The sequence below is a fragment of the Hyla sarda genome, chromosome 11 (assembly GCF_029499605.1).
Source record: "Hyla sarda isolate aHylSar1 chromosome 11, aHylSar1.hap1, whole genome shotgun sequence".
Taxonomy (NCBI): Eukaryota; Metazoa; Chordata; class Amphibia; order Anura; family Hylidae; genus Hyla; species Hyla sarda.
In genome coordinates this window covers 28,620,747-28,640,508 of record NC_079199.1, presented here as the reverse complement: position 1 = coordinate 28,640,508, position 19,762 = coordinate 28,620,747, and the positions used below count along the sequence as shown (strand labels likewise).

The window sequence follows — 19,762 nt, the reverse complement described above, 5'->3', positions numbered from 1 at the left end:
CCCCTGGTCAGCTGTGTACATACTGTTATCCTGAACCATGCCTGGCCATACAAGCTCCCAGCTTCATGCATTGTGCTTTGTTGTTGCGCTTTGGAGTATTGGAAACGCGTTGTATGGAGGGATGAAACATTGTGCATGGCGCGGTCTATTTTAGTGTAGAAAAACGGGACTTAGCAGCAGAAAAATCTGAAGTCAACCCCATCTACCATCTATGGCAGTGTTTCCCAACCAGTGTGCCTCCATCTGTTGCAAAACTACAACTTCCAGCATGCCCGGACAGCCTTTGGCTGTTCGGGCATGCTAGTAGTTGTCGTTTTGCAACATCTGGAGGCACCCTGATTGGGAAACACTAATCTATGGGATAAAGTGAAATGCTGCTGAGTTCACTAAAGGTTAAGTGTCTACATGGGGAAGGATTGAAAAGGTACTCGGAGGAAAAAAAACATTTTGGAATCCACTTATTTGCTCAGAGCCTATTACACTGCTTAAAGGGGTACTCTGGAGAAATAAACAGATCTGTAAATTACTTTTTAAAAATATTAATCCTTCCAGTACTTATCAACTGCTGTTTGCTCCAGAGGAAGTTGTGTAGGTCTTTCCAGTCTGACCACAGTACTCTCTGCTGACACCTCTGTCCATGTCAGGAACTGTCCAGAGTAGGAGCAAATCCCCATAGCAAACCATTCCTGATCTGAACAGTTCCTGACATGGACAGAGGAGGCGGGGTGACATGAATGACACTGAGTGACATCTGTCCTAGGTACACATCGGTGGTAATGTGGTGACTGGGGTGTTGCAATGGTGAATGAAGGGTCTGGTGGTACTAACCCTTACTTGTCGTGACACCAGGGTGCGGTTTGCTTAGTATTGAAGATCCTGCCGCCAACCGGCCCACAAATGGCAGGGGTAATAAACGGAATGTCCAGAGCAGATTTTATGAGATAACTGGAAACTTTTACTTGAACTTTTAAGCAACAGTCTTTACAATTAAACAGTTTCTCCTGAGGCAACTGGGATGCAGGTTCCTCTCAGGCTTTGCTGGGACTGATAGTAATGAGCTTTAAAGGGAAACAATCATCAGATTTTACCCTATATAACGCTTAGTAAAGTGTTATATAGGGTAAAATCTTTATTTTCACCATTCCCGGGGGACGCTCCTGCCCACAGGGATGGTGAAGATATGAAGTTACAAACTAGTCACCGCCACCGCCGTAAGTAGTCACCTGGGCGGGGAGCTCTTCTCACCAACTCCCGTTTTTCGGCCAGCAGCCCCCTCCGCTTGATTGATGGTCTGCGTCATCGTTCCGCTCACTGAACAGACGGAGCAGAGTGATGACGCGGCCCATCAATCAAGCGGAGGGGGCGTCGCTGCCGGCCGAAGAACGGGAGTTGGTGAGAAGAGCTCCCCGCCCAGGTGACTACTTACAGCGGCGGCGGTGACTAGTTTATAACTTCATATCTTCACCATTCCTGGGGGCAGGAGCGTCCCCCGGGAATGGTGAAAATAAAGATTTTACCCTATATAACGCTTTGCTAAGCGTTATATAGGGTAAAATCTGATGATTGGTTCCCTTTAAGCAGACCACTGTGCTACGAATTATAAGATTTGAGTAGAATACTAGTCACACAGGATTTGTAGGATTGAGCTTTATAACTCACGGTTTTAGTGGCTGCTGGTTCTTTAGGCTTTGGCCTAGTTGAGAGGAGTTGAGATGTGCTGATTTGCGGATTGTGCTTGCTTGATAGTCCAGAACTAAGAGCAGGAACCAAGAGAGGGAATTTACAGACTACAGCCCTTTATATATTAAGAAGCTAAACTGAGCTCATTGGCCAGCAAACCTGTAGGTCCTGAACCCAGTGAACTCTGGGTACATCACATGACCCAGGAAGGTCCTTAAACATATGTACATCACAATGGTAGATCACATGACCTGGGAAGGTCCTATACATTTATCATACCTATACATTAAATAATAGACATGTAAATACAATGATACAATAATACAATGTAAATACAAATTATATGAGTCGACCAAGGGGCAAGCCCTTCAGGAGAGCCCTGTGGAGATGGACAGACTCTAGCTGAGGGGACTTAACACAAGGGACAGGACAAGGTCACCACAGTAAACTTTAGAGAGTTCCCCAACACATTCACATGACCATAGGTAGGATAAGTGCAACAAAGATCAATGGGATCACTGTTACAATTACAGTGCATTGACCATCATTATCTCTTTGTTGTGATTTATGCTATTGCTGTATAAGGCGTCACATTTTGTTGTAGGACTCGTTCATCCTTTGTCAACATGTATACATGTGTAGTTCACAGTTTGGACATCTATTACGTATAGGGTTGCCACCTTTCCCTCAGAAAAATACCGGTCATGGGTGTGGCTATGTGGGGGTGGAGCTACAAAAGGGGAGGGGCCAGATTGCACAGGGGCTGAGGGATCAGGGGTTTAAGAAATGGCATGGGGGATGGGAGGGGGGTTTAAGAAATGGCATGGGGGATGGGATGGATACAATATATATGCGGGGGGAGTTTTCCTATATCGCACAAAAAAATTTACATTTAGAGAATACCTACCAAAACCCTATTTATGCCGGCGGCGGCGGTAGTGGTGGTGCGCGACAGCAACGCTGGCTCTCTCTGACGAGTGACGTCCCCCTGCGCAACGTCAGATAAACAGGTTAATCAGACAGTATCACACATGACAGATTTAGATGCACAGGCTCAGCAGACAGTATCACACATAACAGGATTAGATACACAGGCTCAGCAGACAGTATCACACATGACAGATTTAGATGCACAGGCTCAGCAGACAGTATCACACATGACAGATTTGGATATACAGGCTCAGCTCACAGTATCACACATGACAGGATTAGATACAGAGCGCAGCAGACAGTATCGCACATGACAGGATTAGATACAGAGCGCAGCAGATAGTTTCACACATTAAATCAGTGTTTCCCAACCAGGGTGCCTCCAGCTATTGCAAAACTACAACTCCCAGCATGCCCGGACAGCCAAAGGCTGTCTGGGCATGCTGGGAGTAATAGTTTTGCAACAGCTGGAGGCACCCTGGTTGGGAAACACTGCATTAAATACACAATTTTGCAGAGAGGTCTCACCAGTCTCTTGTCTTCACTTTCTCCTTTCCCCGGGCGGCTCCAGGTTAAGGAATGTCCGGGGTTGAGGAGGAATGGGGGGGGCAATTATTTATCCCATGGGGCCACATGAGAAACTAAAAATATTGTGGAGGGCCGGGTAGTTTTTCCCCAGATTAGGCAGCATAGTTGTCCCCCAGATTAGGAGCATAGTTGTCCCCCAGATCAGGCAGCATAGTTGTCCCCCAGATTAGGCAGCATAGTTGTCCCCCAGATTAGGCAGCATAGTTGTCCCCCAGATTAGGCAGCATAGTTGTCCCCCAGATTAGGCAGCATAGTTGTCCCCCAGATCAGGCAGCATAGTTGTCCCCCAGATTAGGCAGCATAGTTGTCCCCCAGATCAGGCAGCATAGTTGTCCCCCAGATTAGGCAGCATAGTTGTCCCCCAGATTAGGCAGTTTACCCCCCCCCCCCCCCCTACACACACACACACACACACATATATACACAGACACATAGAGACACAGACACATATAAACACAGACACATATATACACACAGACACATACACAGACACATATATACACACAGACACACACACAGACACATATATACACACACAGACACATATATACACACAGACACATATATACACACAGACACATATATACACACAGACACATATATACACAGACACATATATACACAGACACATATATACACAGACACATATATACACACAGACACATATATACACACAGACACATATATACACACAGACACATACACAGACACATACACAGACACATATATACAGACACATATATACACACACACACATATATACACACAGACACATATATACACACAGACACATATATACACACAGACACATATATACACACAGACACATATATACACACAGACACATATATACACACAGACACATATATACACACAGACACATATATACACACACACATATATACACACACACATATATACACAGACACATATATACACACAGACACATATATACACACAGACACATGTATACACAGACACATATACACACACACACATATATACACAGACACTCACCCGCCCTGCGCAGCAGATGGAGACAGAATACACGGCCTCTCCCCTCCCTGCTCTGCCTATGGAGGGTTGTAAGACTGCACGGGGCAGAGAGAAGGCGGGGGAGGGGGAGAGAGGAGACAGGAGGTCACGCCCCCTCCCCAGCACTGTACAGTCTCTTCCTGTCATCGCACGGAGCTCTCCCTGTCACAGGCTGCTGGTGTCAGACCTGGGCATTGTACGGCCGGTCATGAAAGCAGTGCTGTTCTGGGGATGCTGCTCCGTCCGCCCCTGTCAGTGAATGAAAAATACCGGCCATTGCATAGCCGGTATTTTTCATCCAAACTTACCGGCACAGCCCGGAATGTAGATGAAAATACCGGCTGTGCCGGTAAAATACCGGCAGGGTGGCAACCCTAATTACGTACATGTGACATAATGTATTCCTCCCTTCTCATAATATAGACCTATAAAAGGAACTCTAGGGATTGCCATATTGTTATGTTCTGCTCATAATTATAGTATACACACATCATTAACATTTTACAAGAGCAGATCCAACGTGTGAGTCACAAACGTGTATCCCGGGTCACTGTCACTCGGCTTAGAGCAGTGTTTCCCAACCAGGGGGCCTCCAGGTGTTGCAAAACTACAACTCCTAGCATGCCCGGACAGCCAAAGGCTGTCCGGGCATGCTGGGAGTTGTAGTTTTGCAACACCTGGAGGCACCCTGGTTGGGAAACACTGGCTTAGAGTAACATGAATGAAAAGAATAGGTGGCTGCTGCCAGTGAACAAGGCTTGTGTGCATATGTTTTGGATTTGCTATTTTTAATTATTGATTAGATAGATTAATGTTGACATTTCCACTATGACATTTACAACAGCAAAACTAGACGTTCTTGAGTCCCAGGGCAAAATATGTGTCATGTCTTCTCATACATCCTAACTAGAGATGAGCGAACTTACAGTAAATTCGATTCGTCACGAACTTCTCGGCTCGGCAGTTGATGATTATCCTGCGTAAATTAGTTTAGCCTTCAGGTGCTCCGGTGGGCTGGAAAAGGTGGATACATTCCTAGGAAAGAGTCTCCTAGGACTGTGTCCACCTTTTCCAGCCCACCGGAGAACCTGAAAGCTGAACTAATTTATGCAGGATAAGTCATCAACTGCCGAGCCGAGAAGTTTGTGACGAATGGAATTTACTGTAAGTTCGCTCATCTCTAATCCTAACATTTAAAGGGGTATTCCAAGAAACAAAACTTTATATATATCAACTGGCTCCAGAAAGTTAAACAGATTTGTAAATTACTTCTATTAAAAAAATCTTAATCCTTTCAATAATCTTCAGCTGCTGAAGTTGAGTTGTTCTTTTCTCTGTCTGGCAACAGTGCTCTCTGCTGACATCTCTGCTTGTCTCGGGAACTGCACAGAGTAGACGAGGTTTGCTATGGGGATTTGCTTTCACTCCGGACGGTTCCCGAGAAAGTTCTCATCAGAGAGCACTTAGACAGAAAAGAACAACTCAACTTCAGCAGCTAATAAGTACTGAAAGGATAAAGATTTTTTTTTAATAGAAGTAATTTACAAATCTAAAAATGCATAAATAAAATGGAGCAGTCCTGCCAGGCTAGGGGTATAGGATGAAAGATAAAGAATATAAAATTAAAGAGATAGTAGATGAAGAGTTGTGTCAAATATTAAACATTTATTAGATTACATTAATTACAATAGTTTCATAGTGAGGTCCTCGGCAGGGCCTTTGCTTCGGACGACACACAAATAATATTAACCGTATATTAAAAAATGAGTAAAATACAATTGGGGCTAATATTGCACTAGAGGGAAATATGGGACAGAAGGTGTCAAGCAATAGTCCAGGGGATGACGGCGACCTATCTCTGTGGATGATAGGTAATGAAAGTAATAGTCTTGTAATAGTCACATAGCATACATAGCTCTGAAAGGGTTAATCCACAGTAGTTTTGGCGCTCGGCGGCGCTGTAGGCTTTCAGAAATTAGACCACTTTCCCTGTCTGCGCAGGGTTCGCTTTAAATAGATGCGCGTAATAGCGCTGCAGGTGTATCAGGCTATATACAGTTGTGCAAGATGCGCTCTTCTATACCCCGGCGGCACGGGGACAAAATACAAGAAGAGGTCAATGAAGAACGGGCACTATGTGCCTCTTACCGGCTCCTCTAAATTCGAATGCGCGTGTCAGCGCTGGAGGTTCTCCGGTGCCCGCCCTCTGTGACCCGGCAGCATGAGGAAACAGGAGCAGGAGAGGGATGGAGGTCCGGTGTGAGATGCCGTTGCTGGCTGTAGCGCTTGGAGCTGGTACTGTCTGCGGCTGACCAGCGGTGACTGTTCCGGACTCTGCTGTGGTAATAGAGTGCTCTGATGTGTCCCGGTCTCTGTGCAAGTAAGCAGTCTGTACCAGACGCGTTTCGGGAGCCACGTCCCCTTTTTCAATGGTAGGGATAAAAGTCTTTTAGGGAGAACCCCTTTAAAGTGAACCCAGGGAAAGTGGTCTAATTTCTGAAAGCCTACAGCGCCGCCGAGCACCAAAACTACTGTGGATTAACCCTATCAGCGCTATGTATGCTATGTGACTATTACAAGACTATTACTTTCATTACCTATCATCCACAGAGATAGGTCGCCGTCATCCCCTGGACTATTGCTTGACACCTTCTGTCCCATATTTCCCTCTAGTGCAATATTAGCCGCAATTGTATTTTACTCATTTTTTTATATACAGTTAATATTATTTGTGTGTCGTCCGAAGCAAAGGCCCTGCCGAGGACCTCACTATGAAACTATTGTAATTAATGTAATCTAATAAATGTTTAATATTTGACACAACTCTTCATCTACTATCTCTTTAATATTCTATTCTTTATCTTTCATCCTCTACCCCTAGCCTGGCAGGACTGCTCCATTTATTTATGTATTTGTAGCATTTTTGGCACATTGGGTGGGTGCAATGTAGTATCCTCGGCCTGGGTTTTCTGTTTTATGTAGAGCTCCCAATCCTGCATTTTTTTTTTTTAGTAATTTACAAATCTGTTTAACTTTCTGGAGCCAGTTGATATATAAAACATTTTTTTTCCTGGATAACCCCTTTAAGCCAGTGCTTTTCAAACTTTTGGACATGCACAGTTTGTTGACTGCCGCTCTACTGCCGATTGCACGTATCATGTCGCGTGTCCTACAACGTACAAAGTGATACCAGTTTTAGCATTAGAAATGTGACTGCTAGAACCCCTGTGCCATTTCATCCCCCCCCCTTCATCACCCCCCTGTGTCTCATCATCATCCCCCCTTCATCACCCCCCTGTGCCTCATCATCCCCTCTTCATCACCCCCTGTGCCTCATCATCCCCCCTTCATCACCCCCTGTGCCTCATCATCCCCCTTCATCACCCCCCCTGTGCCTCATCATCCCCCCTTCATCACCCCCCTGTGCCACATCATCCCCCCTTCATCACTCCCCTATGCCTCATCATCCCCCCTTCATCACTCCCCTGTGCCTCATCATCCCCCCTTCATCACCCCCTGTGCCTCATCATCCCCCCTTCATCACCCCCCTGTGCCTCATCATCCCCCTTCATCACCCCCCCTGTGCCTCATCATCCCCCCTTCATCACCCCCCTGTGCCTCATCATCCCCCCTTCATCACTCCCCTATGCCTCATCATCCCCCCTTCATCACTCCCCTGTGCCTCATCATCCCCCCTTCATCACCCCCTGTGCTTCATCATCCCCCCTTCATCACCCCCCTGTGCCTCATCATCCCCCCTTCATCACTCCCCTGTGTCTCATCATCCCCCCTTCATCACCTCCCTGTGCCTCATCCTCCCCCCTTCATCACCTCCCTGTGCCTCATCATCCCCCCTTCATCACCCCCCTGTGCCTCATCATCCCCCCTTCATCACTCCCCTGTGCCTCATCATCCCCCCTTCATCACCCCCCTGTGCCTCATCATCCCCCCTTCATCACCCCCCTGTGCCTCATCATCCCCCCTTCATCACCCCCCTGTGCCTCATCATTCCCCCATCACCACCTTGTGCCACTTAATTCTCCCGTGCCCCCCCCCCCTGTGCCACTTCACCCCCCCCTTCCTTGATCACCCCTCATGTCACTTCATTCTTCCCCTTGATCCACCTTTGACCAGACACAGTTTACACACTCAAACCACAGGTAAAGCAGGGAAATTTTAGAGCAAAGGGGGAGATTTATCAAAACCTGTCCAGAGGAAAAGTTGCTCAGTTGCCCATAGCAACCAATCAGATCGCTTCTTTCATTTTGCAGAGGCCTTGTTAAAAATGAAAGAAGCGATCTGATTGGTTGCTCTGGACATTGGTTCCTCTGGACAGTTTTTGATAAATCTCCCCCAAAGTGTATAAAGAAGGTTGGACTTTTTATTTTATTTATTTTTTTATAGATTTCTCAACAGTAAAAAATAAAAAATAGACTAAAACAAAAACCACAAATGGTAGATTTTCCAAAAAGTAAAAAAATAAAATAATTTAGACTTTGTTTAAAAAAAAGAAAATGTTGTGCCATTTTTTTGGAACTTTTTGTGCACTTTTGTTTAAGTGCAATATAAGGTTGAAAAACGCAGTTCTGAGAATGCATTTAGCAAAAGATTATTATTTTTTTATTCTGGATACCACGGATATATCTATGGAGATGTTATGTCAGTCAAGTCTTTCCTCTAGTCTCTAAAGCAGTGGTTCCCAAACAGCATACCTCCTGCTGTTGCAAAACTACAACTCCCAAGATGGTTAGAACCACTGCGATAGAAATAGAGGGTAAAATAAACATAAACATTACCAGTATATCTTTAGTTATTATTTCTCTAATAAATAACAAAACACAAGCATAGTAAAATTTAATTAAAATTAAAGGGGTACTCTGCTGCTCACCGTTTGGAACAAACTGTCTCGAACGTTGGAGCCGGCGCCAGGAGTTTACCAAATTTAGTCAGCAACATGTACAATGGATGTTTTCATTCTGGTTTTAAAGGGGTACTCCACTGCTCAGCGTTTGGCATGGGAGCTCGTGACGTCATAGCCCTGCCCCCTCGTGACGTCCCGCCCCTCTCAATGCAAGACTTTTATTGAAGGGGCGGGGCGTGATGTCATGAGGGGGCAGGGCTATGATGTCACGAGCTCCCATGCCAAACGCTGAGCAGTGGAGTACCCCTTTAAATCCAGAATGAAAACATCCATTGTACATGTTGCTGACTAAATTTGGTAAACTGGAAAATCCATGTACACAGAAGGCTGGGTTTACACTGTGTTTATCCAGTACATCACGAAGGGATGCTAATGTATACTGTGGCGTTCTGCAGCGGGTCCCATTCATTTCAGTGTCCTGAATTTAGCCATCTAGTGACTAAGTTTGGGCCACTAATACGCTATTTCAACAGTACTCTGCTGAGATTTTATCTCCCGTTAAATTAGCATATGCCAGCAGTAAGTGGCCCAAATGTAGTCACTAGTTGACTACGTTCAGCCATTGAAATGAATGGAGGCTGCTGCAGTACAATACAGTATATGTCGGCATCTCTGTCTTTAGTAGGATGCCGACATGTTGTGTTGTTGTGATAAATAAACCCAGTGTGAGCCCAGTCGTACTGGTAATACACTGCAGTTATCCCATATACAGTGATCCCTCGACTTACAATGGCCTCAACATACAATAGTTTCAACTTACAATGTTTTTTTCTGGACCATTGTAACTTGAAACCAGACTCAACATACAATGTACAGACAGTTCAGATCTGTGATACCTGTCACAACTGGAGGAACGGACCAATCAGAATGGGCATTTTACTGGTAAATCACCTCTATTACTGAAGTGCATGCACTGACCGGCTGTCTGGTAGCGCCCCCTACAGTACAGGGAGGAACTACAAGTTCTGTACTACTCCTTACCTGTGCCAGGGTAAGCTGGTCTTTTGGACACCAAGTAAGGGCGGCTCCATTTGGGACATTGTGTGTACTGTATAGGACCCTGAAGAAGCTCCTGTCCTCTACATAAACCATTGTTTCCCAATTAGGGTGCCTCCAATTGTTGCAAAACTACAACTCCCAGCATGCCCGGACAGCCAACGGCACTGTCTGCTCTGTACAGGACCCTGAAGAAGCTCCTGTCCTCTACATAAACCATTGTTTCCCAACCAGGGTGCCTCCAGTTGTTGCAAAACTACAACTCCCAGCATGCCCGGACAGCCAACGGCTGTCCGGGCATGCTGGAAGTTGTAGTTTTGCAACAGCTGGAGGCACCCTGGTTGGGAAACACTGACATAGACAGTGATTTACAGCTCCTAGCAGATCTTTCTTACTTTTATATGTAAGGATTTGCTTTATCTATATTAGTTATCTACTTATTTTTCTTTAATTCTCAGTTTTTCCTATTTTTGGATGACATTTTGGTGGCTTCAGAACCAATTATCAGGTTTGCATAGAGTCATGGTCTCAACATACAATGGTTTCAACATACAATGGTCGTCCTGGAACCGATTAATATTGTAACTTGAGGGACCATTGTATTCAACATATCAGAGCTCTTCTATTGCAATTGCTGTGTATATAAAATATAAGAACAATAACACCCCAGGTAAGAAAAACACTATAATACCGCAGTTACACCTAATTGCTTGTCATAAAATGACAATAAAATATTTAACATTAAGTGCAGGTGTAACTAACAATGGATATTAAATTATAAGGTATTTTGGGTAACAAGAGGTATTTCTCAATGTTCTCTCATGTTTGTCATTGCCCAACTGCCTTCAGATATTACTAGTGTCGCGGTACTATAGGGCTGGTTATATACTTCACCTTATTTGTTCTCACATGATGACTGTTCCCACTTTGGAGACAATTGGTTTATCTCCTGGGGGAACAAAGGATGAAGCGCGTTAAAACCCAACATGTCTAACCCTTCACTTCTAACAAGTCATCCTGCCTTATCTATATGATATTGTGGATCGATGCTGCCAACCTTAAAGGGATACTCCGCATCTAGACATCTTATCCCCTATCCAAAGGATAGGGGATAAGATGTTAGATCTCGGGGGTCCCGCCGCTGGGGGCCCACCTGTTGCGGCTTCCGGAAACGCTGGAGGATTCGGCTCCCGACCACAGTGACGTGAGTTCGTAACGTGATGACTCCGCCCCCCCCCCCCCCATGTGATTTCACGGCCCGCTCCTCAATGCAAGGGGCGCCCCGCCCCTCAATGCAAGGACGGCTGTCACGCCCCCTCCCATTGACTTGCATTGAGGGGCAGGGCGTGACCTCACGGGGGGGCGGAGTCGTGATATCACGAACTCACGTCACCGTGGTCGGGAGGCATTAGGATGAGAGCCTCCAGCGTTTCCGGAAGCCGCAACAGGTGGGTCCTGCAGCCGAGACCCCCAGCGGCGAGACCCCCGAGATCTAACATCTTATCCCCTATCCTTTGGATAGGGGATAAGCTGTCTAGGGGCGGAGTACCCCTTTAACGGAGGGCATTTATCATTGCATTTAGAGCGGTTTTGTTGTCTATATTTTGCGCAGTTTAGGCGCAGTGTTTATTTTTATTTTTTTCCCACTTTCAAATAGATATTCCCAGGGTTCAAGTCCGTGAAAAAAAATGTGGGAACTCTCCCACTCAAGGGCTGGTCCTGCAGGGCTCCTGCAAATGGGAACGGTGTTCCTGATGTGAAAAAAAAGTGCAGGAACTCAGTTCACACACGTTCCTGCAGGACTTGAGACCTGGACTTTCTTCACAATGTTGAGTTGCAGTACACCATTTATCCTTTTCCCTATGCAGTGGTCATGTACAACTGGGACTTTTGTGAGAAGTTGTACATTTTTACGCAAACACTTCTACAAAGTGACAAAAATATACCAGCCCAGACCTGGCTTAGATTTTTGGTGTATGTGTGGTGGCGGAGTGTGTGGTGCAGGGCAGATGTTGTTACCCTAGGGGCAGATGGCATTAAAGGGGTACTCCGGCGCTAAGACAGCTTATCCCCTATCCAAAAGATAGGGGATAAGATGCCTGATCGCCGGGGTCCTGCAGCTGGGGACCCCTGTGATCTTCCACGCCGCACCCCATTAGATTCAGCCCCCGGAGCACGCTCCGGGGGCTGATTCTAACGGGGTGCGGCATGGAAGATCACGGGGGTCCCCAGCAGCAGGACCCCCGCGATCAGGCATCCTATCCCCTATCCTTTGGATAGGGGATAAGCTGTCTTAGCGCCGGAGTACCCCTTTAACCCCTTTTATTCGTGACGCCAGGGGCGTGGTTTAGCCTATAACCACTTAAAGGTATACCGCTGGATCCTGGGCTGGGCACGGTGGCAATAATGACTCCGACGTCAAGTTACAGACAACAATAGCTTTACTGAGGGTAAACAGTTGGTAAAGTCTATACAGTTCAGCCAGGGCCCACAGAGGTGACCAGTGATGCAGAGACCTTAAGGGCTTGCTGGGACTTGTAGTAGGACTGGACAATTGAATGCAGACAATGCTGACTTGACAGATGACAGGGACTGACTTGACTCATAAAGCTGTGACTTTATCTTACTTGACTTGATGGCGGCTGCAGGATTTTTTTGCGCGCACGCCATTGACCGAGCGGTTTAATTAATGATATATTTTTATAATTCGGACATTTCCGCACGCGGTGATACCATATATGTTTATTTTTATTTTTATTTACACTGTGTTTTTTTTTTTTATTGGAAAAGGGGGGTGATTCAAACTTTTAAAAGGGGAGGAGTTAAATGATCTTTATTCACTTTTTTTTTCCACTTTTTTTTTGCAGTGTTATAGGTCCCATAGGGACCTATAACACTGCACACACTGATCTTTTACATTGATCACTGGTTTCTCATAGGAAACCAGTGATCGACGATTCTGCCGCATGACTGCTCATGCCTGGATCTCAGGCACTGAGCAGTCATTCGGCGATCGGACAGCGAGGAGGCTGTCCTGTAAGCTGTTCGGGATGCCGCGATTAGCCGCGGCTATCCCGAACAGCCCGACTGAGCTAGCCAGCAACTTTCACTTTCGCTTTTAGCCGCGCGGCTCAGCTCTGAGCGCGCGGCTAAAGGGTTAATAGCGCGCAGTGCCGCAATCGGCGCTGTGCGCTATTAGAAGCGGGTCCCGGCTTCACTATGACGCCGGGCCCGCCGTGATATGACGCGGGGTTACTGTGTAACCCTGCGTTATATCAGGAGAGCAGGACCAAGGACGTACCGTTACGTCCTTGGTCCTTAAGGGGTTAAAAATGTAAAATTTTTGGGAAACCAAGCATTTTAAGTAAAAAAAAAAATTTTTTTTTACATATGCAAAAGTCGTAAATCACCTGTGGGGTATTAAGGTTCACTTTACCCCTTGTTACATTCCCTGAGGGGTCTAGTTTCCAAAATGGTATGCCATGTGTTTTTTTTTTTTTGCTGTCCTGGCACCATAGGGGCTTTCTAAAGGTGACATGCCCCCCAAAAACCATTTGTAGCTCCTTCCCTTCTGAGCCCTCTACTGCGCCCGCCGAACACTTTACATAGACATTTGAGGTATGTACTTACTCGAGAGAAATTGGGTTTCAAATACCAGTAAAAATTTTCTCCTTTTTACCCCTTGCAAAAATTCAAAATTGGGTCTACAAGAACATGCGAGTGTAAAAAATGAAGATTGTGAATTTTCTCCTTCACTTTTCTGCTATTCCTGTGAAACACCTAAAGGGTTAATACACTTACTGAATGTTTTTTTGAATACTTTGGGGGTGTAGTTTTTATAATGGGGTCTTTTATGGGGTATTTCTAATATGAAGACCCTTCAAATCCACTTCAAAACTGAACTGGTCCCTGAAAAATAGCGAGTTTGAAAATTTTGAGAAAAATTTCAAAATTGCTGCTGAACTTTGAAGCCCTCTGATGTCTTCCAAAAGTAAAAATTCATAAATTTTATGATGCATACATAAAGTAGACATATTGTATATGTGAACCCCCCAAAAAAATTATTTTTAATATCCATTTTCCTTACAAGCAGAGAGCTTCAAAGTTAGAAAAATGCTAAATTTTCATTTTTTTCATCAAATTTGGGGATTTTTCACCAAGAAAGGATGTAAGTTACCATAAAATTTTACCACTAAGTTAAAGTAGAATATGTCACGAAAAAACAATCTCGGAATCAGAATGATAACTAAAAGCATTCCAGAGTTATTAATGTTTAAAGTGACAGTGGTCAGATGTGCAAAAAATGCTCTGGTCCTTAAGGTGTAAAATGGCCTGGTCCTTAAGGGGTTAAAGGGGTTATCTCATTAAGACAATCCCTGCCCCATTAGGCATATAGATGCAGAGAAGTGGGGGTCCCCTGCTCGGGACACCCCCTATAGGTTAGAACAGAGACCTGTGCTATGAGAGAGTCTCCTGTTCTGGTAGACTTGAGCCATTCCAACAGTGACCATTACAGCAGCTGAACTTTGGAAATCCCATAGATCAGCGTTCTCCAACTTGTGGTTCTCCAGCTGTTGAAAAAAAAAAAAAAAAAACTACAACTCCCAGCATGCATGCTGCTACTCCTTTTACTCTTGGGACAGAGTGCCTCTATTCTTGTGGGGGTCACAATGTTTGGATCCCTACGATCGGTCACTTTTCTCCTATCCTGTAAAAAGGGCATAACTTTATATTTTGGGACATTCCCCTAAAGAATACTTTGCACTACCTTTTCATCATAAAATTCAATGTGTTCATGAGTCCAGAATCTTATAGATACAGATGTTCTCAAATATTTTCTATACGTTCAGCTGAATTAATTGACTTATTATTTGCAGGAGGAGGCATTTAACTATGAATTAACCGTGAAGGTTATAAAAGCTCAGAACATCCATGGCACAGATGTTGGTAAGTTATTCCCTATTATCCAAAAAGTCTCACAGTTTTTTTTGTTTGTTAGTTTTATATCATTTTTATTCATATTCAAACTTTTTGCAAGTTATTAAGAAGCAAGGTCAACATTAAAGAGTACCTGTCATATCCCACAGAAAAAAATCCTGGTCATGTCCATATAATTTTATGTGTCTAGCAACTATATTTCTCTCACAAATACCTTCTATTTGTTGCTCACTTGGTTTGTCATCCTGTGCTTTGGAGGGGGCGTGTCCTCACTCTGCATGACTCAGCTTACTCCCTGAGTCTGCTGTGCTGGGTCTCTTCATCCAATCACTGCAGGCTGCTCTGTAACACCCTCCTCTGTTTTCATACTGTAATCTGATAGGACAGGAGTGAGCACAGAGGAGTGCTAGCCTCATCCTCATTTACTGGACTTTGTCCCTGCCTCTACTTCAGCTGGGACAAGATGATTCTGCAGCCAAATAGGATTATGTTCCGGATAATATAGGGACCCCTAGTGGTGTTTTTGTATAAACCATGATTTCTATAAAAAGGTAATACAATTTCCCTATGAAGTATATTAGAAAGGTTAGTGTTTTGCCAAGATGTACAACATATAAAACATTTTATATCTGACAGTGCCCATTTAGGCTCATCCCCTGCCATGCCTGCTACCAAACAGGTGCCACGTCCAATAAATCACATGTTCTATGGAAGAAGATTACAGGAGGATAACTGTACACTTCAACTTTATTTGCTGCTATAAGCTGCAGAAACCATTGGATAGCTGTTATTGGATACCTGTACTATTCCTGGAGCTAATGGTGGATGTCAAACATGTCAAGGGGGAGGAGCCAAGCTGCTGAAGTGTCATAGCTTAGCACATCTTGCTTGCCTCCAAAAGAGGGGCTGGAAGGTGGGGACAATCAGGGAGGCTATGGCACTTGAGCAGCTCGTCCCACCCTCTTGACACTTTTTAGAGAGATAGAATGGCGATTTTTTAGGTTTGGCTACCACCATCAGCTGTAGGTAAAGTACAGATTACTTGTATACCCTAACAGCTATCCAGTGGTATCTGCAGATCTTAGCAACAAATACATCTGACCGATTGTCTTTAAAGTTAGGGTCACACACAGTGCATACGCAGCATCTGCTGGGCACTGGGAAATACGCTGCGTATGCACTGTGTGTGACCCTACCCTAAGGGTATATTTACACCTACAGTATCCTGCACATATTTCATGCGCAGGATTTGAAGCTGCAGAGTTCAACGTAAACTGAATGAACGAGAACAGCATAAAATCTGCAACATCAAATATGCGCAGGACACTGTACGTGTGAACAAACCCTAAAAATGACCTTGTGGCAGAAAAATGGCAGCTTTTGTAATCCATGTGCAACCATCTATCAAATGTGTAGCCATCACTCCACTGATATTATGTTAATTTTTTTTCTTATAGCAGCCGGCCTATTCCCCAGCAATGGGTGTCGTTAGTTTCGGAGTCAGATTTGCAAAATCGGCCCTAGGCTGTCATGTGGATGGTCACCACAGCCAAGTGGGAGTAGTCTCAGGCACATTCCCCATTGACAGCTAAGAGATAGTGACTTCCACCTTGACAGTCCCAAGGCATCCTCCATAGAAAGTCACATGGGCAGCCACCTGCTCAGTCATCACCTATTGCAGTCTATGCAATTGTTTATGTGGTCTTCAGCTTTTGCAATTTATGCCGTAATTTGCAGAGACTGATGGAACCGATTGCTGAGGAACACAGGTGGCCTGGGCCAGTAGCTACTGAGTCAGCGCACAATAACTAACCCAGCCAGACACATAGGGAGATGTGGCCACCACTGTAGCCTTAAATGGGCACTGTCAGATAAATACTTTTGATATGTTGTAAAGCATGTATAACCAATAGGTTTTGCATTTGCTTTCATTAGAAAATTTTCAGTATTTCATACTGAAAAAGCCAGTCAAACAACTGTCCCCCCTGCCTGCTTGGACACAAACTAGTCCTGCTGTGTCCATGAGTCATCATCTATGTCATGGACACACTTCCTTGATTGACAGCTGTGAGTGCAGGGCTCAGAGCTGGAGGAAAAATCCTCCCACTGTCAGCTGGTGTCCCTCTACTGTCAGTGAGGACAAGCTGGGAGTTGTAGTTTTGCTAATGCTAGGGGAGATGTGAGCAGACAGCATACTGAGGGAGGGGGCGGAGACTTGCACAGTGAGGCCACGCCCCCTCCCTTTGAGAGGAATTCAGACTAGTGAGCTAAATTAGAAGTGTAATAAAAAATAAAGGTGCTAGACACATAAAAAAAAAATAATTTGTTGGATCTGACGGGTACACTTTAAAGGAAAACGGTCATCCTGTTCACCCACACTAAACCCAACTGGGTTGTAGTGCGGGTGAACCAGAGACTGATGCGGGGTATCTGACTAACATACGCACCTGCAGCCCAGAGATGTGTCCTCTGAAAGTCCGCGGGCCCGCCGGGTGAATTTGAATATTCATGTGGCTCTGGTCACGTGAGCGCTTGCGCCTACTGAGCGCCCACGTGACCAGTGCCCATGAATATTCAAATTCACCCAGCGGGCCCACCTCCAGCGCGCAATTCACCGAAGAAAGAAGCCGATATTCAGAGGGACACAGCTTCGGGCTGCAGGTACGTATGTTAGTCAAAGACCCCTCATCGGTCTCCTGTTCACCCGCACTACAACCCAGTGTATTAGGTTTAGTGTGGGTGAAAGGGATGACTGTTATTCTTTAACCACTAGCAATGCTGCATCAAGACGAGGAGGTTTTGGAAACGTAAATAGGATCAAAAGCATCTAAAACAGTGGTCTTCAACCTGCAGACCTCCAGATGTTGCAAAACTACAACTCGCAGCATGCCCGGACAGCCATCGGCTGTCCGGGCATGCTGGGAGTTGTAGTTTTGAAACCTCTGGAGGTCCGCAGGTTGAAGATAGAGATGAGCGAACTTACAGTAAATTCAATTCGTCACGAACTTCTCGGCTCGGCAGTTGATAACTTATCCTGCGTAAATTAGTTCAGCTTTCAGGTGCTCCGGTGGGCTGGAAAAGGTGGATACATTCCTAGGAAAGAGTCTCCTAGGACTGTATTCACCTTTTCCAGCCCACCGGAGCACCTGAAAGCTGAACTAATTTATGCAGGAAAAGTCATCAACTGCCGAGCCGAGAAGTTTGTGACGAATCGAATTTACTGTAAGTTCGCTCATCTCTAGTTGAAGGCCACTGATCTAAAACTTCATAGACTAATGAAAATAAGGTGTTAACCATAACATGTAAGCCACAACATTTTGCACACATTCCTCCATTATAATGTCTTATTTTATAAGCTATTTAAAGGGGTATTACAGGCAAAACCTTTATATATATATATATATATATATATATATATATATATATATATATCTCAACTGGCTCCGGAAAGTTAAACAGATTTGTAAATTACTTCTATTAAAAAATCTTAATCCTTCCAATAGTTATTAGCTTCTGAAGTTTTCTGTTTAACTGGTCAATGATGATGTCACGTCCCGGGAGCTGTGCATGATGGGAGAATATCCCCATAGGAACTGCACAGCTCCCGGGACGTGAGTCATCAGAGAGCAGTTAGACAGAAAACAACAACTCAACTTCAGAAGCTAATAACTATTGGAAGGATTAAGATTTTTTAATAGAAGTAATTTACAAATCTGTTTAACTTTCCGGAGCCAGTTGATATATAAAAAAAAGTTTTGGCCTGGAATACCCCTTTAATGAGCAAAAAGAGAACTAGAGATGAGCGAACTTACAGTAAATTCGATTCGTCACAAACTTCTCGGCTCGGCAGTTGATGACTTTTCCTACGTAAATTAGTTCAGCTTTCAGGTGCTCCGGTGGGCTGGAAAAGGTGGATACAGTCCTAGGAAAGAGAACATACAGTAGCTACAATGGGATGGGGATCTGGGACATGAATATTATATGCTGTTTCCCAACCAGTGCGCCTCCACCACTTCTTACTGTAGGTTTTAGATTTCCGTGTTTATCTTACTCAAAAGAATCCTTTCTTGCACACAGTGACCAAACCGGACTGCTATGTATGCTTGTGGCTTCCAACATCTTTGTCAGATAGAAAGAGAACCAAGACTGTTTGGAACAGTCGTGAACCTGTTTGGAATGAAATATTTCACTTCAGAATCCACAGCCAGGTTAAGGTAAGAAGAAGCATCTCGAAGCACGATGGAAAGAGGATCTGAAGGCTGATGGCCATTTTTTATGTAGTGGAATATCCATGCACAGCAGGCATTCTGTAGGCAGCAGGAGCCGACTCAATCAGCCAGCTTTAGGACCGCTCGGAATTGCGTTGTCTCCATTGACGCCAATACATTTACAAGCGGATTCTGCTGAAAGAATTAACATGTTCTTTCTTTCCGTGGAGTCCATGGTGTGCACGGTGCAGCAGAATCCCATTGAAAACAATAGAAGGCTTCTGCACTTGAATTTCCAAGCAGGTTTTTTTCCGCTGAATTCTGCTCAGAAATTCCGCCATGTTAATGGGTTCTAACAGATTAAAGTTCCATTGGCCTACTCTACAGATATACAAAGCAAAGTATACTTTGGTGTTATTGTTGCACACATGCCCCACAAAAAAGTACTATGGCATTGCATATCAAG

At 44.7% G+C, this 19,762-nt stretch overlaps 1 protein-coding gene across 5 annotated transcripts in view; it reads left to right on the top strand.

Annotated features, from left to right (window-relative positions):
• The window catches only part of LOC130295932 (cytosolic phospholipase A2 delta-like), an 80,938-nt gene that overhangs the window by 31,083 nt on the left and 30,093 nt on the right, over nt 1-19,762 (top strand). For all 5 annotated transcript variants that reach the window (XM_056547269.1, XM_056547268.1, XM_056547267.1 and 2 more), the window contains 2 exons: nt 15,028-15,097; nt 19,166-19,302. Coding sequence is in view for 3 of the 5 variants with exons in the window: in XM_056547267.1 (XP_056403242.1) it covers nt 15,028-15,097; nt 19,166-19,302 (207 nt within the window). In the remaining 2 variants the exon portion in view is untranslated. The remainder of the gene's footprint in view (nt 1-15,027; nt 15,098-19,165; nt 19,303-19,762) is intronic.